Source organism: Apaloderma vittatum, unplaced genomic scaffold (genome assembly GCF_000703405.1).
Source record: "Apaloderma vittatum isolate BGI_N311 unplaced genomic scaffold, ASM70340v1 scaffold4190, whole genome shotgun sequence".
Lineage (NCBI taxonomy): Eukaryota > Metazoa > Chordata > Aves > Trogoniformes > Trogonidae > Apaloderma > Apaloderma vittatum.
The window spans coordinates 83,000-109,560 of record NW_009693874.1 but is presented as its reverse complement, the minus strand read 5'-3'; the positions used below and the strand labels follow the sequence as shown (position 1 = coordinate 109,560).

The window sequence follows — 26,561 nt, the reverse complement described above, 5'->3', positions numbered from 1 at the left end:
GTGGTGTAGGTTTGCGAGGTGGTTTCTGAGGTCGTGGCTGTGATGGATGTCTGTGTTGTTGGTTGTGTTGTAGTTTCTTTATGAATAGGTTGTGTTGGTGGAGGTTTTGATGTTGTAGTTTTTTCATGTTTGGTTATTATGGGTGGTGTTTGTGATGTAGTTGTCTGTGTTGTTTCAGTTGTTTGTGTGGTTGTATAGGGCACAGTTGGCGTCTCACATGGTATTGTTACATTTTCGCAGCATTGAAATCTTACTTCATAGTTGTAGCAAATGGGTGGTAGTTGGTCTTTATTGTAGCATATCAGTCCTTCTTTTGCAGTACATGTTATATGTTGTTCCAAGAGTCTATACGGTGTGTTAGGGAACCGCACTGCTCTGCATTCAACCGCCTTTCTGTTATCGCAGACTCTGAATCCCTTTTTTCTAATATTCTCAACTGTATCAAAATCTCCGTCATCGTATCCAGACTCAGGGTAGCTGGAATCATACCAGATTGACCAGTGACATTCTTCTTTTATGCAAAGAGGTGATGTTGATGGAGAAGTGGTGGCAGGTGTTGTTGTTACGGTTGTACTTGTGCTTGTTTCCATAGTAGTTGAATATGTGAATGTTGTACTTTCAGTTGTACTAAATTGTGGTGTTACAGTGCTTGTTTCTTCAGTTGAAATTGTTGTTTCTGTGCTCTTCGTTGTGGTTGTGATCGGTGGTGTTGTCATGAAAGATGTCGTGGAAGAGCATGGTACGAAAACGCAGCATAGGACTCTGATTTCGTAATTTTCACACATTGTCGAAATTTGATCTCTGTTGTAACATGTAAGTCCAACTGTTTTACTGCATTCTACTTTTTGGCCAAGTTCTTCCAGTGGTATATTAGGGAATTTCTCCGCTCTGCATTGAACAGCCCGTGGAGCTTTACAGACTTCATAACCTTTAGCTCTCAAGTCATCAAAGGTTTCAAAATCTCCACCGTTGTAGCCAGGGATCTGCACACTCCCGTCATACCATTCTGACCACTTACAGACTTCATGAACACATACTGATGTAGTTGGTGACACTGTGAAAGAGAAAGGGACCAGAATAAACTCCTGTACAATTTCTCTTTTTTTATTATATAGAGCTGAATGTTTTCCTGAGCTCATCTGCTTGCCTTGTGAGCCTGTAGTGTATCAGTTTAGTGTGCTTATAGTTTAATATGAAGGAGAACAGAAAATCCATCGCCCAGCCTTTTAGTGTACTGCTGTACTTGGAGCTGTCACTTCCCAAGGGAACGCTAATTACCTTTCACAAAGCACTGAAACAGCTCTCAGGCATAATTGATACATGTCAGGGAGAAAAAAAAAGCTCACGCTTTTTCACGTTTCATTCAGTGTAGTTGCTTGGTTTGTATCTTGCTTCAGTATTTACTAATGTCTCTGGGATGTCAAAGCCCTATTCAAATTCAGTGGAAAGAGTAACATTTCGTCTGTGCATCCATTCATAGGTACATTTTTCTTTCAAATGAGTTGACTCCTCATGTAATATGCTACATTATCTTTGGTCCTCCATTTGAAGTAAAAGATGTCATATGCAGCATTAGAAGCACCCCTACAATTTTTACTTTAGCTCCGGTCTTAGGAAATGGTTTACTCTGAGAGCAGTCCAGAAACTTTTACAGGTGGATTCTCGTTGTGAAATGGCTGGAAAATGACTAATGTATTCCAGCAGTGCTGACGATTTCTGTGATTTCAAAGCTTTCTGTTCTAAATTTTATACTGAATATTTATTTCATTAAACAACATGTGCCCATAGGAATTAGACATTACCAGACTGAGTAATGCTGAATAGGAATTTTAGAAATTAAAATTTCAGTAGCTCAATGCTCACTGTTGTGAGTATGGGCATGGTTTTATAGTTGTATTTTACTCACTAATGAAGAGAATATGCTGCTATGGACTATAAAGGGTTTACCTGTGGAAGTAGTGGTGGGTGATGTAGTGCTGAAGGAAAATGGTGTTCCTGTTGTGGGTGATGTTGTGACTGTACATTCTTCGACAACTCTGTGGATAGTTCCATTGGGACCGCAGGTTGTGAGAATACACCCTCCTATACCATCTGTAGTATTGTAGATCACATCTTTGTAACGGTATATCTCACCCTCGTAAATGCAGACACATTCTGTGAATCAAAAGAGAGTGGTATTCCTTGTTATCCGAAACACAGGATACCTCAAATACATCCTATTCAGATAAAAACAATTTTACCAACATACCATTTTCATCATATTTGCATTTTTTGCCATGATCTGTGCATTCACTGTAAAAGAGAAAAAAGATGATGAATGTCAATATATTAGTTCCTGACATCATTTTACTGCTTCAATTTTTTTCTCTCAATTCTTTGCTCTTCATTGTGTGTTTAAATGTAGAAGGACCCTAACTTGTCAGAGTGAGATGTTCAGGTCTGCTGTACAAATTAAGGTTGGGTAGGATCACTCAGTTTTCTGGCAAGGAAGGCAACTCTTCCGTGCCAGCATCCTAAGCCTGTAGTATCCTTATCTTTGAAGGTATTTTAGGACAGGTATTAACTGCTTCACAACCAGTCCTGCTAACTTTACGCTATTTGATAGACGACTTAGCAGCACTTGTTTCAATGTGTCATCAGTTCCGACAGATTGTGTGGGAATACTCGTTGATTGTTGCGGATATGCAAATACCACTGCCGTAACCGAAGAAAGCTCAAACCCATGAAGTTTAGCTGTCTGCTAATTTCTAAACGATTTCACATCATGGTTTTAGATATTAATGAAAATTACCAGACTACTGCCATAACCATTATTAACTGAATCTATTTTTACTTAATTTAAAAACGATAATAGTAATAATTTAAATTTAAAAATACTTTAACTAGAATATAGAATAAGTAGTAAATTAATCTCTCTATGCTGAAATACTTCACCATGTCATCATTTAAGTTCCTGGGAAAAGAAATTAGACATTATTTAGCAGTCTATGACAGGCCTAGTTCCTGTTGGCAAACAAAAGGTTTAATGCATAATGAATTATGTTCCACAACCTTAAACCCAACATTTAAAAATCTTTACTAATCTTACCATGATTGACAATTCTGCTTTGAAGGCATCCGCACTCCTGGTTTGTAATTCTTTCCATTTTCATAACAACCACAGTTAGAAACACAAGTCATGGTTTCTTCATCAAAATAGGGCTGATTCTTTGGACAGTGTGGGTAGCAGCCTGCAATAAAAAATTGAGAATTTTGTTGACACTAGGCATTTTGCAAGCAGAAGTAACTCTATACTCTGCTTTTATCAGCTTTCCCCAACTTAGCCCTTATGATAAGTGGAATTTCAGACTCTGTTACTGCTGTTCCTTTGACTGAACATTAAGCCTTGGGGCATTTTGTCCTCCTCTTCACTCCAAACAAGATCATGATCCGTTACGGAGTAAGATACCAATTAGAAAATATCTTCTTATAATTTCCATTTTAAACATATTGTAACATTTGTTAATCATATTGCATGTTAGCTTTTTCTCAGTAGAATTAGATGGGCATAATTATATTTACCTTCTAAACCTCTCAGTTCGTGAAGGCACTTCCCACTTGGATTGTTGCAGGTCTTCATACAAGGGGCTCCACACGACTGGTAGTGCCACTCACATTCCCCTTGCGGGTTGTAGTAGTCGCAGAAGAGAGCTAGAGAAGGGAGAAGTGACAGAAAAAACCTTTGATCCTTTTGCTTTACAGTCTTTCAGTTTTGCTGAGGAAAAATCCCAACATAAATCATATAGGTGGTGAACAGTATATTGCCTGATTTCTGATTTAATACAATTGTCACACTTCTACCACCTTTTGACACCAATAAAATTGTAAAGCATAGAACAGAGTGACACATTAAGCATGAAAAATCAATTAATTGAATCGCTGATTTTAGCTAGTATGCACTAGTATTCATGTACAAGTGGGAGTGTAATGCAGTATTATACTTCATCAGTTGCATATTGTGACTGACAAGAAAATTGAACACTAATGACACCACTGGTAAAGTTATTATCAGTGCTTTCGTTCTAAGATGATAGACTGGCTTCCAGGGATTTACCCAGCTGGCTTTGGGGTGGGTTTTTTTTGGCCAAATTTAAAAAATAGCAGTCCTCTTAGAAACACAATTTTATCCTTTCTTTCTTCATTCTGCTTGTTCTTCTTTCTCCTTTCTCTGTTTTCTTTCCCTCTAGACCCCTTCAAAAAGTAGCAGGGTGAAACTCACGGCAGATGGATGGAGTTCTCCATGAAATGCAGATGTCCAGCTCATTGCATGCTTGAGCATAGGCGGCTACTGCTGTACAGAAGCATTCACAGTCTCCTCCAGTGTCGCAGGCACAGGCATCATCCACACATGCTTGGTAATATTCATTTGGTTCAACCTGTTGGAGAAAACATTGGAGTTTTCATGCATTTGTCCTCTTAGAAAAGGCATTGGCTGTCCCAGAAAATACTGAACAAAGTATCTGAAACTGACAGCTCTGTACACGTGAGCAAGATAAGAAAGGAAGGAACCATGAGAATGCTTTGAAAAATCAAGAGGAAGATGCAGAATAAACTTTTACTACTAAGCTGTAATGCCAAGAATGATTTGAAGATACTTTCACAGAAAGATTATTGTTACTTTACTACAAGCTAGCACACAGTCAGATGTATCAGGTGGCTGATGTTTATATTAGTAGAAAATTACGCTGTTAGTAAAGAAGCATATCCTGAGATTTATCTGTGTTTATCCCTTCTATTAAAAAAACCATCAATTTCTGTGGTGTACTAGTTCAGGGCACAAGCAGAAAAAAAAGAAAGTGAAAATACTTGTGCAGTCTTCCTAGAACTTGGTCTGACTTGACTTTGTCAAGCATGACAAAGTGTATTTTAGTTTATATTTCAGCTATCCCACGTGAAAATTAATGTAACTTCTGGCCTGGAAGAATTTAAGACTGAAGTTTTGTCGTACCTGGGAGTGACACTTGGCAAACACTTCGCTGGTAATGATGCTGCACTGCTTCTGTGCCCAGGCTTTCCTGTATGGGTTCGCAGTGCATGGATCGTTGGTACGATTGGCATTTGGGCAGCTGGAAGACACTTTCCAGCTATTGGCGAACTCCAGCACATTTTCTACCACAGACTGACTGCGAGTGGTGAAGTCATTATTTCCATTGCCGTCGTAGTTTCCGCAAAGTCCACAGACATTTCCCTGTGTGGGGGTAAACACAACATGACAAAGGTCAGTAAGGCACAGTTTTTCAGTATCTGTAAGTAACAGATGTCAGGATGGATTTTGTTTAAGATCATCTAGGCTTCTTCAGTAGCAGTCTTGGTCATTTTTGTTTTTAGAAAGGATAAAGATAAGAAGCAGAGTAGACTCATGGGTTTTATTCTTAGTATTAACCTAATTAGTCTAATCCTGAACATACCTCTTCAGACAGGGCTTTTTATGAAGAAAGATACTGATATAGTTGCTGTTATGCCATTGCTCAAGAACATAATTTAAGGAAAAAGTGTAGTATACAATCTAGGTAAGCACAAATACACAGTTGCTGCTATTTCAGTCTTCTGGTTACAGCCTGAATTTCCATTTTTATCTTTGAGGGATAACACAAACACATTTCAAAAATTATTTTATCCAAGTTTCAGATTTTAAAATGTACCTGAAAGCTGGGACTGAGTTTGATGAATATACTGGTTTTCTTGTCCCACATGAGTATCAGGCCAACTGTAGTGTCAACCACCATGTAGATGCCCATGGAACGGATTTGGAATGGCATTTCTCCTCCAGGTGCCCTCTGGATGACATCAGAGCGCCCATCACTGAGTACTAGCTCATAGTTCTAGGACAAGAAAAGAAAAAGTTAGAGGCAAATTAAAAAAAGTCACCTATTGCGTACAGTTTCATATATTGCCAGGAAGTGTTATTGAAATAATAACTATTATCATCAAAATGATTCTATTCAGTGATGTCATGTTAAGCAACTTCACTTTAGAATTCCCTCCTTTGCTCCCTCTAGCAGAGAGCAGAATTGCTAGCAGTGAGCAAAGAAGTGTAGTATCAGTGGAGGACATTTCTATGATGCAATCTGTCTAGGATAGGTTGTTCTGTCCTTCTGATGCGTTAGGCGCAGGGTACAACTTACTAAAGGACATCATACTTACCCCCAGGAAAACTTTGATAGATTTAGAGCAGGTGGTTCCTGTAGTGCCACATGGAATGTTCTCAGTGATGACTCTGAAGGTTCCATGATTCATACCTTGTTGACCACAGTAGTTCTGAAACAGGGGAGTGATATTCAGCATTAACTATGCTCCATGGTCATATGGAAAATGCAAGGTACTTCAATAGCACAAAAATCTGGGAAGAACTTCATTACCTGGATCAGAACATATTCACAGTCTCCTTCAAAATCGAAGCGTTTGCCATCAAAGGTGGTGTAGTGCCCATCTCCGTAGACAGAACAGGTTTCCAGGCAAGGTTCCTCAGAGCAGTGCCATTTTCTGTTTCTACATGTGCTGCATAAGACAAAAAGCACTCCCAATGTAATAACCAGACATACACATGATATAGCTATATGTGCTTTCCTGCGTGTACATCAATCTGATTTTAGAATGTGTGAAGCCTGTAATGAAAAAAATAAGGTTTGCTTATTCTCTGAAACGCAGCATAGCTCAAGAGCCTTCGGGATTTCCCAAAGACTGTATTACTTCATGATGTCGTGAATAATTTGGGTTAGAAAATACTTCAAATCTATCACATTTCCAAATTTTATTGGATGTAGGGATTGCCTGTGAGGAAAAAAGGTTTCTTGACTTGAACAAATATGACAACATCCAAACCATGTTGTTCTTTTGGGGACTTGCAATTACTGTGCTGTTTGTCCTTGTGAAAAAAGACAGAACTTGCTTTTTAGGTACTACGTGGATCATCTTATGTAGGATTCCTTCCTATAAACCTTGATATTGCTAGAGCGAGATGCGATAATTCACCTAGAGCTTAAACTATTTCCTTTTCGAAGCTTGAGAATAATATTTTCGAATATGCTCTTACCAGTTGTTACAGCCAACTCTGATTGATTCTCCTGGACTGTGGAAATTCCCGTTGTGAACACATGGACAGTCTTCTGGAGCTATACAGCCACCTTTGCCGTCCAACACTTGATTATGAGGACATACACAGCCAGAGACACAGTGGGTTTTGTACTGTAAGGACCATGTAGAAAACATGACTTGAAACACTTCCCTGGTGAAAAAGTCCAGCTACAGCTGGTAACTATAAAAGTTTAGTAGGCTTTTAACTGGATGTAAAGAGTCTAGACTTACACATTCCATATCTAGAGTCTGACAGCTCTTCTGGCATCCTGCTCCTATCACATCTGCAGTGGCATTGCCACAGTCAATGTAGACCATGGGATGTTTGCAGACTGAAAGAGAGAAAAGCCGTAAGAAATATGAGATCGACCCATGTGTTTGTATCTTTGTTTTTCCTTAGTGTATACTGAAGAAACAGAAACAAACAAACAACTCCTTTGTGTACCTTAATATCATGCATCTGACCAGAAAGAGAAACTGAAAATTGTTTTGAAGTCATGCTAATGTGTTTTTTGTGCTTATGCTTGGACTACTCATAGAAATTAATGTTTAGTTAGCTTTGTGAAACATTCCCTTTCAGAAAAAAAAACAAAACAAAACAAGGAAAAGAAGATCCTGGTTTACTTTGTATTTTTTAGGATTTTAGTACTTTTACTTCATTTAAAATGTGGATGATTTTCTCCTAAATTCTGTGAGGTGACCAAGTATTCTTTCCCCTGGGTTAATGCAGGGGGTTATAACTTGTTTCAGCCATCTGAAAGGTAAGACGGTGTTTGTTTATATTTTAGGAATATGCTCTACATCACAGAAGTCATCAGTTCATTTCATTGTTTGATTTTATACTTGTAAAATTTGTATCATTGTGATAAAAAAAGAAAGAATTGAAAAGGGTGAAGATGGATAGGGAGAATTAAAGAAAATCTTCTGTGATACGTTACCAGGTTCAGGTTTCTCTCCAGTGCAGCTCAGCTTTCCATAGGTGCAAGTGCTACAAAAAAAACCAGAATGGATATGGTTTTGCTTTTCATTGTTAAATTTCAGGCTATTTCCTAATGATTTTGAAATAATGAAAAATTATTCTGTGATAAAACAGAGAGAATACGTCCTTTATGAGAACAGTTTGTACCATTCCAAACCATTTTATATTAGAACAGACCAAAAAGTAAGTATATTCTATGTACAGACAGGTTTGCTCTGTCCATTTGCCTGGTTAAAAACTGTCCTTCAGAATAGTTCAGATTTCATTAATAATGGGAATAATCTGTAACGGGATTATTAAGCATCTTCCACCAGGGAACAAGTATTTTGCAGTCAAGCATAAGAAAAGTATGCATGGTGGGGAGCAAGTGGGTGAGGCTGTTAGCCAAGGTCTGTTGAATTCCTGTTACAGTCTAAGTACCATCTTCCAAACATGAATAGCCCCGACAGTTCTTGAGGATCTGTGATTTTTTTTGGTGTTAAAATTATAAGGGAGATAAATGCATTTGATTTGAATAGGTTGCGTAATGTACAGAAGGTTTCATGATTGCCCATATCCAATCTCACTCTTTCACTCACAAATCTCTTACCAGACAACACCGTTATCATGAATAACTTCTCCAAAAGACACAGGCGTTCCTTTGTAGTAACAAGGACAGCTGGAAGCAGGGACGCATTTTCCATTCTCATCCATGTAGGTTCCGTTTATGCAGGTGCAGCCATCAACGGGGACGAATGCGATGCTGCATGTGACGTCGGGCTCACTCAGAGACCGGCAGGTCGGTTGACAGGAGTTGACATTGTAAGTGTACTCCAAGGATTTTGGACATGAGGTGGTGTATTTTTCTGGAGAGTAAAAAGGTCAGTTGCATTTGAGGTTCATTTAAGATTCAGTGTGGGTATACCTGTAGTATTTGACATAAAGTATGTATGATATACGTGATGATGTATGTAGACGTGCTTTACTGATATCCTTGATGGTGTAGTTTTTGTTTTGTACTGATAGAGCAGAATTTTTCCCTATAGATGTGTCACAAATGCAAATGTTTTGTACAGGTTAAAAAAAGAAGAAAGTTCAGTCATATTGATGCATAGTGTGTTTTTTCTTCATTGCTGTTTTTATATTTTGTGTCAAAGTAAATTGAGAAATACCCCCCTTTATTCCTATTGCAAGGGTATTGGGGTCCATGTTGATTCTGCTGGTTCTAAGCAAGTAATCGAACAAAGCTTCTTTTTTATGTTTCTCCCTGCTTACTGCTCTTCCTTCCTCCTTAAATTCTTGAAAGTCAATGTGATACTTAAAGCACAATTTACAGTGAGAATCCCTCAGAGCTGCTGCGTGTGGATTTCTAGATGGTCATTTTAAAGAGGCAAAGGGCTGTAGAACTTACGGCAGGCTTTGTTCCTCCATCCAGTGAGGAGAACTCCTTTAGCAGCACAGGCTCTGACGTAGCTGGAGAGGGCAGCACACATGCAATCCTCACTCTTCTCACAGTTACATGTGTCAAACATGCAGTTCTGGAACAGAGGATGACATATGATCGTCAGGTTGTCCTCTCCAAGCCCTGGTGCGCTATAATTTTTGCAGTGTCATATTCACTAGAGCTAAAAGTGAGTGTACCATATGCATATGCCTGGTTTTCATCTGAAGATTTCACTAAAAAAGACGCTTTGCAAGGAGAGAAAATTAGAGGTCCAGAATTTAAAACTATTATTTCCTTTTCGTGTTCATTTTTACTCTTTCAGGTGTTGGTAGGTTTCCCAGCTTCTTCCAGTTTGTTGCTACTGTACCATATATGCTTAGAAGAAGTAGAGAGTATTTGATGCCACCCAGTCTTTAGGGCTTAAGCTTAGGAGTTTGGACTCTACATCAGAGTAGCAAAGAAAACAAGAAGTCATTTAATGTGTTGCTCTGATGGACAAGGTCACTATAATGTTGTCATTCTGGAAGATGTTAATCTTGGAGATTTCCAATAACAGGGAGACTTTGTAAAGTCCCCAGGTCATCTCTTCCAGAGCTTCATCACCTTGGATTCCTGGAACACTTTTGTTCACATCTTATCTAAATCTCTTTGTTGCTTGTTGCTTCTTACACTCCTTTCTTGCTTTGTCCTTGGATATGTGCAAAAGCCCTCTGAGAGCAGTTCAGTTTAGTTGCTAGTTAAGATTCTGACTGAAGATTTCTTTATTTCTCAGGAGGGATGGCTTTTTTCCTTTGACCTGATAAGGAGTCCAAGCTCCTAGCTTAGGCATTTAGGTTAGTACCTAAAAATATGGGCAGCAAGAATGCGCCTCTAAGTTTATCCTCCTGGGAATGGAACAAAAGATATCTTTACAAAAGAGTAACTGTGGTGATACGTAGACATAAATGAACCCTTGGCTTCAAAAGAACTATTGTGATTGCATCTTCTCCCAATTGGCAAGGTATCGCCTCAGCTGTTACTATCGGAAATCTGAGAGTTTTTCTTTTAAATGGGAAGAAGTTAAGAGTCAAGTACCTTCTCGTAAACTTCAGGATTCACCGTTGAGTGGCATTCAGCAAAAGGTCCCATGGTATCAGAGAGCAGTCCACACCAGTGCTGAGCATACTGGTCTGTGAATTGAAAACATGGTAAGAATTTCTGTTGCACTTCATTGGCTAAACTCATGTCTCAATGTAACTACGCTTCCTTCAGGGAAATTGCAGAACCTTAACTTTACAGTGGAATTCAGCTCTATATTTGCTGGAATACAGACAGTCTTTCACTTCCTTTATACTGAAATATGAACTCTTCATAACCTGAATGCTCTTAATTTATGGTAGTTGTTGTGGAATAAACTGAGACATGCTTAGCTGAATTTTGAAAAAGAAGGTTCAATTGTGAGTTAAAAATACATTAGTTCATCTCAGAAAACAGAAGAGTGGCTTGTGAATACTCAAAAATTCTGTATTTTATTGGCTGAAATGGAGCCCGAGAGCTACAAAGCTCTGAATTGTAAGTCTGGTTTTCCGTTTAAGAGTGGAAGGATCACAATGAGTCCAGCCTTTAGTGGGGCTATGCACAGCTTTTTTCCTATATGGCAATCAGTCCTTTCCAGGAATGGATCCCTGATGCACTGTATGGTTCCGCTTTCCCTTAAGTAAGCTGACAAAAATACTTGCTTTCTTTATCCAAAGGAGTATTTTTGAAGATCAGAAATATTATCCTAGTTATTATTTATTAATTGAAGACTTCTTGTGTCAGCTGAGGAAAGCTGTGTGTGCGCAAGTGGTCTGCTGTTATCTTGGCTGAATGGTTGATCGTTAACCAGCTTTTTCCTTCTTTCCATCTTAAAACAGAATAGAAGAGGTTACTGTATGCTGAGCTTACCATTTTGTATGCTGAGAGTACAGGGGTTCTCAAAGGTATTTTTGGCATCAGGACAATCAGCTCGAGTTTTCCAAGTATTGCCAAAGGCAGCTGAAGTACCCTCTATTACACCACTGGTGGTTTTGAAATCGTCTGTCTGCACGTCATTGAAGTTTCCGCAGAGACCTGAAAGGAAGCAGATGGGCTGTGAAAGTCTCCTGCGGAATGAGGTGTACTGATGAGGGCAGTTCTTAGGATAAGATCACTTACCACAGGTCTGCCCTTTATGTGATGGGTCTAAGTCTATAAAAAGTTGCATGAGAGGCACGAGCTGAATCTGTAACTGGAGACCAAAGTTTGTTTGCAGAATGATGTGGAAAGATGATGGTCTAAAGATGGTGATGTTTGCTAGGGACAGAAGAACATAAGTGTTATAATTTCATGTGAGACAAGCAGTTGAAATAACTTCATTATACAGAGGGATTCTACAGCTGTGTTTTATGTGATCCTAGTTTCTTAAGTACCGGGGGGAAAATGATCCATGCAGGATTTCAAATGCAACACCAAAACAGCCTGTCTTTACCCTAAACAATAAATGTATAAACTCCTCCACTTTCTGAGAGTTTTTAAAATAAGGGGAAGAACTCACACTTCTGTGGCTGTTTAAAAGGCCACCTTTACTTGATGAAAATGATACAGCGTGGTTTAGTGGTAGGCTCCAACCTATTCTGTCCTTTCAGGGTTTGCTTTCTGTACAGGTGCAGTAGTATCTGAAAGAACTGGTGTGAGAGAAACTCTCCAGTGATGGATGTGCCCCAAGCAAAGCGACGGAGGGAACACAGCGAACTAAACAACCTGGGATATTGGAGTCTCGCTGCATATCAGAATTTTTCCTTCCTCTCTTATGGCAGTGTCTGGATCTGGAAGCATGCAATGATACTGTTTCCTTGAGTTGAATCTCCATTAAATTAGATGTTGCTAATATTAGACTATAGTTTTGGTAAAATTATGAGTTGAGTAGGCAAATCCTATTACTTTTAAAATGAGAGACTACGCTCTGTTGGAGTACCTTGGATTTGCTGCAGGGTAACCAAAGGTAGAATTTGGCTTTAGATTAACATTTTAAAGTAAAAAATGAGAAACATTACAGAAGTCTTCCAGAGGAACTCACCTGCAGAGAATGGCAGCTGTGTGTAGATCATATTCACAAATACACTGCCGGAAGGCTGGATCACGATGTTCTGTCCGCAAGAAAAGGCAACGATTATCAAACTTATTTAGGAAAGGTAAAGCACTTTCTAAATATTTTCTATCTAGTATTGTTTGGGATAAAGGAAAAAGAAGTGGGGGACACTGTGATGATGTTCTGATTCCAATACTATTTCTCTAATCTTTACTACCGTGGTCTGCTGAAGAGCCCAAAGCTAACTAAATGAGAAGAAACTACTAGGATCTTGACTCCAATGTACCTATTCTTAGTTTTTCTTTGCAAACGGTTCCAATGAGATACAACAACTAAGATGTGCAGATTTCCTGTCTCAGCTGTTGTGTCGTTTGCAAACTAATTGTCTGTCAAGCTTTGAAAACATGCCTGCAGCATGTTCGGTGCCTGCATTAGCGACTTACAGTTTGTCCTCCGTTTAGGCTGACAGCTACACCCTTGAGGCATGTCTCAGTGTCACTCAGGCCACACTTGCGGATATCTCCCAGAACAGTGAATTCATTGCTGTCACAGAGCTAGAAGAAGAAAACAAAGTATATTGTTAAAAGGATTTGTTATAGTATGTTAAGAAGGGATACGATAAAGTTAACACAACGTAAAGCCGTTACGTTAAAAAGGCTCACTCTCAAATGGCATTTGTAGTAAAATGAGTCTTTTAAAATGTTGCTTATTCCTTTTCTTCCTGCTCATGTCTTCTTAACTATAGGTGTACAGTCACTAAGTAAGCTGCAACTCATGCAGACTGCACCGTGGCAGCTGTCCATTACTCCTGACATTCAAGGGCAAGTGAGACACATTAAGCTGACCATTAAAACTTCCTAGTGTTTAGGTAATGCTGATTTCTAGAGAAGAAGACAGAAGTGTGTCTTTCCTGCCCAGTGGTTATGGTGTTTAGCTGAGAGAGGAGAAAAATTGTTTCCAATCTCTTCTGGATGGAGTAGATAATCAAAAAGCTCAGGGATTTGTGCGTTCTTCTAAAAGGTAGGAAATGTGCATTTAAATATCCTCTCATAGGAGAAAATGAAGCTAAAATAACTACTCGCTAAACTACTGAATAGAGGCAAAATTCAGTGTTTTCTCTTGGTTCTGATTTTCATTGGACTGTGTTCTATGCGGTATATTTAAAATGTGCCTAATGGCCAAGACATTAAGGCAGAAGGCTGTGATTCTGAACTTGTCCTATCCTTTTCTTTGTGTGATGAAGATTATGTGGAGGACAACTGAGCTGCAGAATTTCGGACATCTGGAAATTTAATGTTAAAATTGTGGACTTTTTCACCTTTTGTGTTCAAACTTAGAGGTTTTTTGTATCTACAGCGCCTCTGAGAATCTAATTTTATGTGGTGGAGAGTTTAACGTATAAGTCTGATCTATGTTCCCATTGTGGTTCAAGCCTGGTGCTTGTGAATCTCATCTAAAAGTTTCATTGATTTAGTCTAATCTATTTTTAAATTTCCTCATTCTAGCTCATTCCTAAGTTGAGCTTTTTGAGAACACATTCCATATGTAGTCTTTGTGAAAATTGTTTACATCACTCATCCATTAGAGATAAACAACAAGTATACCTAGTGTTCTGAATTCATAGCTATGTGGAATTCAGTCACTACCAATCTAAAAATTCCAGTAAGTCTTAGGTATTTTTCAAGTCATCAACTTAATTCAGGTTTTAGAATACATGTATGACTTCTTAGCTTTTTGCTTTTAAACTCGAGTCTTCTATGTTTACTGGGAAAAACTGTTTGAAGGGTTGATTGTCTTAATAAAATAACTCCTCTCACATGGATTCTGTCTAATAACAACTCTGTTATGAGTACTGTTAATCAGGTAAGCCATTGAACTATATTAAGTGGGACAAAAAGGAGAGCACCAATTGGTGCAATAACACATTGCTCAGAAAGAAGTAGTTATAAAGCTTCAGACAGGCAATATTTATTTAAAAAAATAACAGGAAGCATGGAGATCGCTTCATGGAACCTAAAAACTGCAGGTTTTAAACAATGATCAAAGAATGCAAAACTACTACAATTTATTTGTTTATTATAACCCTGACAGAAAGCCTCTTTAAATCTATGTAAGGCTCCATGTTGAATTTCTGAAAGTTAATGTGACTACCAGTAGTTTTAATTAAGCAGCATTTTATATAATAAAAACATTATATATAATTTATAACATTTATATAATAAAAACGTAATAAAAGCGTATCACTTTAGCAAGGATAGTGACTTATTTTTACCTTGGTTAGGACATAGCTACAGTCCCCGAAGAAGGAGTAATGTTTCTCATCAAATGTTGAAATGTGGGAGCCTCCTTCAATACTGCAAGTCCCGGGACATGACTGGGTGATACAAGACCATTCACCTCCAGCACAGGTACTGAAATGAAGAAGGCATTCAGTAACCTTGGGTAATGCAAGCGTAAATGAAATAAGAAACAACAAGGGCAGCTGATGCCTTAATTTTCCTCTTGAAGCATTGATCATATTGTCAAAGAAACCAACAGTGCTTTGAAATCTCAGAATGATTATGGAGCAGGCACGTTTATATTAGTGAATTTTTTATATATATTGCTGCTCATTTCCAGTCTTTGGATAGAATCCAGTCCTGGTGACCCTGGCATCCTTTCGTCTGCCTTTGAAGGATCACCCCCTCATCTCCATGAGCGTGACTTAATCTTCAAACATATTAACTATTTCTTCAAAATAACATGCATGTTTGTGGTTCTTGTATTCACAGAATCACAGAATTGTTTAGGTTGTAAAAGATTCTTAAAATCATCAAGTCCAACCATTATCATTGAGCATTTGCATACACTTATACAATAATACTTCAGTAACTATAGTGATGTTGAAAATATATGTATCTTATCTGTCAAGCATGCCTCTTAAATGTGATCTCCCACTCCATCTAATGCAACACGTTCCTAAATGTCATGTCCTTTCTAGTATTTACATGAGCACCCTAATATTACACTGAAGTGCTGCAAAGGATGTAACCCAGTAATTCACATTTTTAAACACCTCTGGTTTTTGCATTTGATTGTCTCCTTTAATTGATTGGTCTTTAAATTGAAGTGCCTATATCTCAGCTCAGAATTTTGCTTCCAAGTGTGAGGAGAAAACAAAGATTTAAGTATCTGGTAAAAATGTGTAATCAAGGAACTTCAGCTGATAAGTAGTTCGTTATTTCTTTTTAAGGGGAAATTAGTAATTTTTCCCAATCTTCAAAATGTTCAAGTAATGCACCTAAAAAAAGAAGTATGAGAAAGGGACTATGTTACCATGATCTGCATTTAGATGAGAAGGAGGCACCAGGAGCATAAGTTTCACCTTCATAGGTACAGTGGCAATCTTTACGGGGAATGCAGCCAGTACCAGTAATGTCATCAAATACCATTCCTAGCAAAAGAAATGGTCTGTTACTCGTTTTGTGCATGGCAGAACCTGCTTTTTTACACATATCTGGCAGATGCCTGAAAGCATGTTCCATTTCTTTTTTATCATACAGAAAACGAAGAGACCTTTCTGTTACGGACTTTGTTAGACTGGAATTAGGACTAAAATTTCTAGATAATGAGGTGAAATAGATAAAACATTGCTAAGACTGCCCAGGAACATACTTGTACAGTTAGTATTTTTATACCTAAAAGCAGAGGGTTTTCTAGGAGAAGTCAAGAGCTGCAAGGGGTGAAGATCCTACCATGCAGTCACTCAGAACAGCCACAATCATCAGCCCCACAAGGAAACAATGCACAAAGAGAACACTTTTGCACTGTTTGTCTTCTACTGATATCCAGTTCTCATGCAGAATTCTCTGAAGACCAGATTTCACACAGTGCCTGGTGCTCTCTCAGCTCCTTGTTGTTTAGACACCCAGTGCAGGACAGGAAGGGGTTGGTAGTTTGGGGAATCAGGCGCAGCTTTGCTAACAACAAGTTATCACTGCGGGCAAAATGTGATTAAACGTAACATACTTTCCGTGAACTGAATATGGATGCTGAGAATAGAAGACCCGTATTATTAGGAACCAAGTGACTTATTCTCAGTGCTATCATTATGTACATACACATTATTTGTTGTTTAAAAGGGCATTTTAAGTAATCTGAAAATAAGTGATGCATATGCATCAAGTAAGAAATGCAGTTAGTACTTTGGCAATAATAGCAGTGATGAGAATGATATCAAGTGGAAAGGTTGTTAAATGTGCCAAGGTGAATGTTCTAGCAGTTTGGGCTGGGAGGAAAGGGCAGGGGATAATCTTGCCTGGAGGACAGACGCAGCCATCTGTGCAGTGATCCTCACAAAGTGCCGAGCGCTCCGGGTTGCTGCATGTGTCGGAACAGGGGGAGCCACACTCCTGGTATTGCATGTTGTACGGGCATGATTTGGCTGAAAGTTGAAACAGGAGTATTATAATGCTGGCTTTTCCTTTGAAATGTTGAGAAAACAGCATTTGAATTTCAGATGTTTTCTGTCAAGATGTAATAGGGAATCCTGATTCGAGTGGAGCCTGTAGTATTCTAGACTTTCTGATATAGATTGAAAACCGTTAGTAATGCAAAATCCTCTAACCTTCCATATTCCCAAAGTCTTGAGTATGCTCAGGTTAAAAATGATTTCATGAAAATTTCATGCCCCTTCGAACGGCTGTCTTCTTCAGGCAAAAATATTCACATAATGGAAGTTCACTCGATATGGGCAGCAAGCACCGGTGAAAGTCCCTTCCCAAGATACTTACGGCACAGCTGTGAGTTTCTCCAGTTCAGAGGCTGTCCACCTGCGTGAGCGCACTGCCGGGAGTATTCAGCAAAGGTGTTGCACATGCAGAAGTCAGCCAGAGAGCTGTCACAGTGACACAGGTCTTGCATGCAAGTTTTGATGTAGTCCTGAACGTCCACAAGCACGTTGCAGCTTGTAAATGCTTTACTGGTTAATACTGTCTCACAGATAGAAGCCTAAGAGGGAAACCAGAGAAGGTAGGACAAGTGTTTAGAAAATGTAAGACTAATTATTTCGGGCATGTAGCAGAACAAACCAAAGGTCTCTCTGGTCTAGAAACTTGTCCAACAGTAGCCATAAGCAAATGTTTAGGGAAAATTATAACAACAGGGCAAGTACACACAGAACTCCTTTGATTAACTCCCATATCTTGAGTTACTTTAAGCTCAGATGGCATTACCCAGTTTCTTTGTATTAAGACATCCTCAGTTAACGTGTCTTTCATGAAAATACCCAGTCTTCTCTTGGAAGGGGGTGCAATTTTTTAGTAATCACTTCAGCAAAGAATGAAAAATAGATTTTTCTTTTCAAATCTAGAGTTGAGTCACATTTATGCTATATGTTTCCACTTCTGACAATTTTGCTCCAAAGAAAGGAAGAATGTGTTTTACAGCAAGAAAACAAAGTTTGAGAGAAATCCTTACAACTTCTTTCGAGCAGTTCAGCTGAACAGCAGAAGGAATAGGATCATCACACTGCTCTGTGGGTCCATCCATCTTCTGCTGGTTCCCATACTGTATGGGGGTCAGTTTTGTCTCTGTAAAAAAGCAGTCCAAATATTAGAATAGAATTTACTCATTTACTGGGTTTTGTATGGAGATATTCTCTTTCGTGGCACTATCTGCTGTGTCAAGAGCAGTGATTACCAGATAATATCACTATAACATGAAAGGTAAAAGGAAATGAAAAAGGTGTACAAGGAACTGGATCCTAACTATTGAAAACAAGTAGAAAATTGCATGTAGCAGGTCTTAAAAGATCTAACAGGGCTGTTAGCAGGCTAATACATCTCAAAGCCCTGACTCTATGTATATCTGATATCATAGAAATACATAAGTAAGTATCTCTAGTTTTGCAGTTAATACAACCCACAACCTATGTTACAGCACACTGCTAAGAGAAAGAAGGATGAAGCACCGATACTTAACAATGGGTTTTATTACTTACTGCCTGAATTAAATTCATTGTTAATTCCATTGAAGTCCCCGCAAAGCCCACAAGTTTGATTGGCATATTTCTTATCTAATTCCACCTAAAAGAAATGAGAAAAGAGAGCTTAGGTTCATCATGACGTCAGCCTTGGCAGTTAGGAACAGTGCCCACACCAATATTGGTTATGTACTCAAAATCTGACATACGTATGCTGTGCAAGCTGTGTTGTGTGGTAACAAGGTAGGCACTGTCGGGAAGGTCAGTGACCACCGAGAAAAGCTTGGTCGTATTCTAACCCTGGGGCTGTGAGCATTGGCTCATTGCCAGGTCTGGAGTCTGAGGAGTACTTCCCTGTGAGATGGGAATGTTATAACTGGGGGTCTGTTTGTCTCGAGCTGAGCTTGATAGGAAAAAAGTAAATTGAGGGAAGGCTGGAAAGCAGAATAATACATTAAAAATACATACAAATCCAAAAGGTGCGAGTGCCTGCCTGGCTGATTAAGACTGCAAAGGTGTAAATGGACTATTTTCAAAATACAGGCTTTCTTTTTTGGGATGTGTTCTTACCAAGAGGGCATCTTCTTCATTCCAAAGGAAGGTCAGTCCTAACTTGGCAGAAACTTTTAAATAGTTGTTACTTTTCTCGATCAAGACTCCCATGTGGCTGTAGGGCATGTGAACCCTGCGGAAAGAGCACAGTAATTCAGCAGGGATAGGGACAAAACATCCATTGAATATCCACAGTGATGCCCTTTCTCATTCTCTTTGAGAAGCTTCCACGTGCAGAGGTAAGGAAATCAGTCAGCTTAGTGACTAAATGCGGACAGCACAAGTTTGTAATATTTTGGCTCTTTAATTGCTTCTCATTGTGCGAATGAGTCAGCCTTGGTTTCCCTGATGTGCCTTTTTGGCTATATCCGTTAATGATGTTTTGCTCAATAAAACGTTGGCACGCGTCTTTGATTGCACTGTTCAAAAAAGCGCTGGGAGGTTCTGCTTTGCAGGCAGTACGCTTCAGGATATTGCTATTTACTCCTTGAAGCCCTTGATGAAAAAGGGATACTCTTTAGGTTTCCTGTGACATGAGTGCCGTTCACAAAGGTGTACCCAAGATAACCTTGAGACTAGCTCGCTGTACATAACTGCTATAATACACCACTCACTGTGGGATAGCTGCCTAAATATTTACTCAGCATTTCGGATAGGTTTCACACCCTAAACCAAAGTGAGCGCTACCATTGCTACCTAGATAGTAAGTTTCCCTAGATCGTTTTAAATGAGCACAGGTACAAGCTTCAATCACTGCTTAGCTGCATACTGCTCAGCGCAACGACAAAAGACGTCAAAAATCCCACTCAAGGATCCTGCTCCAGTAAAATTAATGGAAGGTAGAAATTTAAAGGGTGTAAAACCTAACACCTTGACTGAATTCAGTTCGTAGACTCAATCGTGTATATACATACACAGTTGTAGCAGTGGGGTGATGTCTGGGGCATAGCTCATCGGAGCAAAATGAACACAGAGATAGTCTGCGGAAGTGGCCCTTAGCTCACTGTCAGGCGCTCTTATTTTTGTTAATACTTCAGGAAGGACCTGAGCCCTCCAGCTGCTTGGGAGCACTCTGAGATCAGCTGAGGGAAAGGGATGTTCGCTCCAAGAGCCCACTGAGAGCAAGAGCAGTGCTGACACTTTCAAGTTATGAACGTACGGTTTGCCATCGAGCAGGACGGAGCCGTGGCTCAGTTCAATCACTGTTCCTTCCAGCTTCATGATGACATGAGTGATTGTGGTAGCATTTCTCCCCGTTGCACGCCTGATCTGGATGTTGAAGTCCTCATAAGGAGACTTGCAGTTGGAGGCAAAGATGTAATTGCAGACCCCAGGGAAGTAAAAGATGTCCCCATCAAAGGTCTTGAAGTGGAAGTTACCCCACGTGCTGCACACACGGCCATTGTGAGAGGGGTTGCCAGCTGCAGGTTCAAAATAAGCACTAAGTATCTTCTATAATTTGATGTAGGAACCCTTCCTTTAGTTGCTTTTCCCCTTTTATTTCTTTCACTAGTCTCTGCTTAAAAAGCCCATCCTATGTTTTCCTTCTTGTCAAGCTATTAGTCTACTGATCTGCTATTTATTTAGTTCAATTATCTTCTGTGATTAATTTGCTTTGCATACAGATATAGGGCCTCTCAGGTCACTATTTCCAATGCTCTGGTTCTGCTGACAGCCATATTCTATAAATACCTTCCTGACTGTATAACATTCTAAACTTTCACTGTAAAACCAGCTTAAAGTTAGTTTAAAACAAGCTAGTACTCCTGCTAGGGAGGGCCACTCATACTTCATATGGCTGAAGGGCTTTTGCCAGTATCTTCTAAAACATACTTCTGTCTCATGTGCCTGATTGTTCTTGTGCGATGATTTATCCCAGTATTATTCTTATATATCTAAATAAATATATAATTTTTACTTTTTTTTTAAATACAGCTGCATAATATTAACAAAATCTAGGCTGAGTACTGGAATCACATCTAGATTATCCTTGTTACCTGGTGAGCTGACTGCTTTACTTTTTAACTTTTTATTTTATGATGCTAAAGGTTGTTGCACAATTTGTTAATCTCTTCAGTCACTCCATTCTCCACTTGTGTGATCAACAAGAACACAGATATCTGAGCCATTTAACTTACCCTTTACTTTCAGTGTGTTTTGGAACGGTGGAATGATATTCACTTGGGATTTTGAAGCCGGTGGAAGACCTAAGCAGAAAAAAGAGTAAGTTTTATAAGACCTAAAAAAAAAGGATAGAGATTGACTAGTCTTTTTAGTGATTAACATTTCCTACTGCTAGTTGCATTCTAGGGGGAAGCTTCCACAAGATTTTATTGGCGGTTTTACACAGTGCTTTTTATATATTTCACCACCAGCCAAATCCCAAAGACCAGGTACTGTGGTACTTTCTTCCATTATTTGTTGCAGACTCCCGCCTGATGTGGGCCCTGATGTTCTGAACTCAAAGCAACAATGTGATCCTTGGAGCACAGCGCTGTAATAGCGATGCAGAAAAAGCAGCACTAGTGTCTGTGTCTGAGCCTTCGCCTCTCAGTACGTTAGAAGCAGAAAGTTACAGAAGCGTGTTAGAAGCAGCGGGTGAGAAACGGGAGGTGTGCAGTTTTATTCTGAAGCTTGTATCTTTTTTTTGTGCTGAGACACACAATTCTGCACAACCATCTCTGAGCAGACTTTTTTAAAAAGCAGTTTAAATTCTGTGAAACTTTAACCATGTGCTTTTCATGCAAAGACTTCTATTGGTAGGATCCAGCCCTAGATTTTCTGTGTCCAAGTCCAATGTTTTCTCTTTGGATCCAGCAACAAAAGCAATAGAATACTTAGAGAACCTGCAATGAGTTTTTCTTAACATGGGAGTTTGAGGAACTGATGCGGTTTCTCCCTTGAAAGTATCAATCACAGAATTTGATGACTTCCAAACTCTAGTTTGTGCAGTATCAGCCACTGACTTCTGCATTTAGACTAAAAAAAATCACTAAGACAAATAACGTGTTTTAGAAAGACAGTATCACTTAGCCTTGATGTAAAGATTTTAAGGGAAAACACATACTATCTTCCTTGACAACCTGTTCAAATACTTAAATGCACTCACTATTATTCATCTGTGGCACAATTCCAGTTTGGGTTTATCATTGTTTTAACTGCCGGGTGGTGACCTCACAAACTGCAGATTGCAGGGCAGGCTTACTGATTAATTGTTTGAGCCTGTCATCACTAATGTACCAGTCAGCGTCGTATCCTTCCACCCTTATTTTACACTTTACAGTTAGGGTGTTTGCTCTGCACAGTTATGTGTCATGCATGGTCTTGTAGTGCTTGATTATTCTAGTGTTTAAGGTAGTTACAGTTTTCTTATTCTCTTGTGATGCAGTCATCTTGACACAGCATGAAAAATGTATCTTTTATTACCTACTATCGAGTAGCGTGGTGATACGTATGTATACACACACCTCTTCTGAAAATACACTCTTAGATAGAAGGTATGTACCTTTCATGAAGCCGAAGATTAGATAACTCTATCGTATCGGTAAACCAGATCCACCGTGCCATATCTCAGAGGAAGTTCTACAGTTTAAAGCAATCAGAGATTGGCTGGGAACCTCCTTTTGGGGGGTGTGGGGAGGTGAGTGGAGAGCTAGAAATTAAAAGATTCTAGTAATCTTATTATTAATCCAATTAATTTGGGACAAAATCTTAGAAATCAATCAGCATAAAAATACTTACCTTTTTGTCGCTGCAGGATGGGTGGAGAAGCATAGTCTGAATTTGCTTCATCGTTCTGGGCATGAACTGCATCAGAAAGAGTGAAGAAGCATAATGTTAATGACTGATTTTCTTGAGTTCCCTCAACATCTTTCAATTATATCTGTTTAAATGTGCAATGGTCAGTATATCAAAAATCAGAAAAAGCTCTGTTCATGTACAGGATGTCAGATTTGCATTGGGACCTGTGCTACTTGCAACCGTGATGGCCATATACCAGTTCTTCAGCTTTTGTGGTTTTTATGATAAATTACTGCAGAGAAGGAATCAAAACCATGCCAGTGATAATTTGAACATATCCTTACTCTGTCACAGTACCTCTGGGTACCCTTATAAGCCTTTCAGATAAGCCTTTTAAATAAAAGACTTCATTTTCTTAGTTTTTATGATCACTGTGTGCATCAATAAACCCCTTTGTCTAGCCAGAGGGCTTTAAAAATAGGTCCTGCCATCTACTCTGTATTTTACAATTTCAAGGACTTCTTGTAATAAGCCACACTGAGATAGATCTTTCCAAGAGATTTGTAACTGTTGATTTTCCTCCAAAGCAAAATGTTATTTGTAGCAAAGAAACCATTTTTCACTCCATTCCACCCCAGCATGGATTGGCAACACACACAAAAATCTGCAAGGGGCCGGGGGGGCTTTTAATGCTGAAATCGGAGCTACAGGCAGCTCCCCAAGTTCCTTCCTTTTTTTGCACCGGCTGGGAGGCTGCAGCTGGTGTTGGAAGGGTATGTTGTGCCTGGTTCTGAGTTATAAATCATATGGTGCTTCTGAACGTCTCCACTGCCTGGCCTCAGAGAGCTTTTTGCTTCTCTTTCCACGTGCTATATGGCTCCATCACTCTGCCTCGTGCCATCTGCATCGCAGTTTCCCATTTCCATTGCACTGTGTGGTAATACTACAGCTAGTTGTTTGGTGGGATACTCTTTGACACTACCACTTTTTGATGTAAGTTAGTGTGGAATTATCTGGAAGTAGGAAAGAGTAAAATAATACAATAGGATCTGCTTCTGAGATCAAAATGCACTAAAATCTCACATTGTTGTTACATTTAAGGGAAATTAACAGGTTAAACATACATGAAAAAATGTATTTCCATATTTCCACTCATCTGCCCCCGTGGAATATTTAAGGCAACTCCTTTTGTTTTCACCCCCTCAAAAACCAACCCTGTGCTGTGAGCTTTTATGCAACCTCATGTGCAAGAATAGATGGACTTTTAAAATCTGTTCTCCAATGTTTTTCTAGTAAAATCCCTCCTTTTTTTTTTCCAATATTGTATCATCAGCTAGTAAAACAAACAAAATCTTTAATAACACATGCAGTCACACTCCACTGCTTTGTTCCTTCCTACAGCCACTTTTGCACCTTTTGGTTTGGGAGTTTGGAAGTGCTGTACCACCTTGGAGTGGACATGAAAATCCAAATGCAAATTTTGAGGCATTTTGGTAGAAAGGTGAGTTCTGAGTGTGTTCCACTGAATTCAGGGGAGCTATTCCAGATTTTGGCTGGAGAAAACAGGATGAGAGCATGGACTGCATTATAAGTTTTCAAGACAGTTGATTTCCTCCTCTTAGGAAGGAAAGTATTTGTAACAGAAAATCTTGCATAAAGGTAACAAGTTCATTAGCTTCACAAAGCCGGGGAAAAAAACTTTTCAAACTCTGAAGCAAGTTATAAATTCTTTAAAACAGTAAAAATGCCAAGCAAGTGAATCCTCCTACCTTTGATCTGTGTGATGGCAAGGGCTAGTATTGATATCCATAGTGGTATTCGCGTCCCACCACCTGTGCCCATCTTCTGGAAGTCCGGTAGAAAGTACCGAACAACCTGCCTCTGAGGAAATACCTGTCTGCTCCCGAGTCTTATATAGTGAGAGAGTAGGTTTTGGCTCAGTTCCCAGATTGTTTCACAAGGTTCTTGAAAGGTGGGGCTTCAGACATTTTCCTTTTCCTTTACAGGTGCACAGGTAAATAGAGGATGCTCTGACTTTCCCTCAGGTATTTGCACTCTAGGAGGAGTCTTCTTTCTACAGCTCTTTTTGATGAAGTGTCAAGAAGTGAACAGGAAGAAATTTGCTCAGGCTTAGTCTTCTGAAATTGTTATATGTTAGGGGATAAATACAATTTAAGGGACTTCTGAGTGACTTTGAGCGAGAACTTAGAATGAATTAGTTCGTTGTTTTTTTTTATTTTCCTCCTTATAATGGCAGCTTCTAAAAAACCCGAGGAAGTTTTGTCTGACACAGATATTTTTAAAAATGAGTTTACACCTGCCTGTGTAGCTACTTTGCCTGTGAAAATGGAGAAATCAAACTCCAACTAAGGTCACAATTTATCCATAAGCTAGACACAACACAGAACTACGCCGTGAAAATGCTTCAGCACTGGAAAGCAAGTAATATGGACCTTTCTTTGAGAGATTCTTCTTCCAATATGGGCAGTCTTAAGCTGTTTCTCCTCTGAGCAAACACAATTTCACCATAACAAATCAGTTTGATTCTACCTACAGTATAAATATATAGGTTTTCTTGGTGATTGCTGTTCCTAGACACACTGATTTGCAAGAACATCCGTTGAAATGTTCTGTATCTTAGGAACAATGTTTTGTGACTATATTAATATTTTTATTTACATCTATATTACTTTGGTGCATTAATTTTTTATAGTGTTTTACCCTGGAGTGTAGAGAAACACAGTCTTTCAGTAGGAGGACCAATCCCATAATTCAGTATGGGGTTGAACAACTCCCGCAGAGATGGTGGTACTGAAAAGGTCTCCATATTCTCTGGTGAAAGGACAAGACATAATTAGGTCTAAAACTGAGAATGAAGTTTAGGTTAGACATTGGGAAGTGGTGAAGTACTCATACAAGTTGCCCAAGATAATTGATGAATTTCGATTACTGGCGGGTTTTAAGAACAGGTTAAAAAAAGTCTGCCTGAGAATGGTGTAAGTGCTGTTGTTAGTGCCCCCGGGCAGGGGAACAGACTAAGTAACCATCTGAGCTTCCTGAAGACATGATTTTCTATGCTTGTTTCCTGAAAAATAACATACATTCTCTCTGTTGGAACAGTTATATTTGAGGAAGTAACATGAACATTAAGAGAGAAATAAAATGCACATTTTTTTTTTCCTGAGCAGTAAACAGAAGCAAGAAAAGATGCTTTCCTGTACGTAATGGAAGTATAACTGTTATTAATATTTAAATAAAAGTTACATAACTAAATATTGGAAATGTTGAGGAAACAAATTGGTCAGCTCCAGACATGAGTTATACCTCTTTGACGTATGAATCTGTAGAATTTACTTTAGTGCTATCTAATGGGGAAAAGAAGGTTTGTACAAGATATTTGTATATACAGCAATACATGCAGTGAAAATTTAAAGGAAGTGTTATCGCTTCTAAAAGTTATTATCAAACTTTCAGGATGATCATCTAGAAAAGAAAGATTTTAAGGGATATAACTGGTGCATAATTAAAGTAATTAAAAAACAGTATGATAAACTCAGTTGGGCAACACATAAGTTTATGAAGTGATTTAGTTGATGAGAAGAAAAATATGCTTTATGAATCATTACATGGCTTACCACTCAAAAATGAATTCATATCAGCAGTTGCTGTGCTGTGGTTTCATAGACACAGGTTAACCTTTCCT

General features: G+C 38.9%; 1 protein-coding gene across 1 annotated transcript; it reads right to left on the bottom strand.

Annotated features, from left to right (window-relative positions):
- Positions 1-916: 916 nt before the first annotated feature.
- LOC104269836 (mucin-5AC-like) lies at positions 917-24,700 on the bottom strand (the record flags this gene model as incomplete). The annotated part of the gene is made up of 31 exons (XM_009865261.1): positions 24,628-24,700; positions 22,859-22,924; positions 21,256-21,324; positions 20,277-20,538; positions 19,136-19,250; positions 18,584-18,668; positions 18,064-18,173; positions 17,376-17,592; positions 16,901-17,026; positions 15,919-16,036; positions 14,876-15,014; positions 13,047-13,157; positions 12,592-12,661; positions 11,691-11,828; positions 11,442-11,606; positions 10,590-10,684; positions 9,483-9,609; positions 8,682-8,937; positions 8,052-8,101; positions 7,345-7,445; positions 7,073-7,224; positions 6,399-6,537; positions 6,184-6,297; positions 5,682-5,861; positions 4,988-5,227; positions 4,259-4,415; positions 3,562-3,690; positions 3,089-3,230; positions 2,249-2,292; positions 1,948-2,154; positions 917-1,054 (listed from the first exon to the last, which is right to left on the bottom strand). Coding segments are annotated over exons 1-31 (4,135 nt in total), but the record flags the coding sequence as incomplete, so codon positions are not given.
- Positions 24,701-26,561: the final 1,861 nt, after the last annotated feature.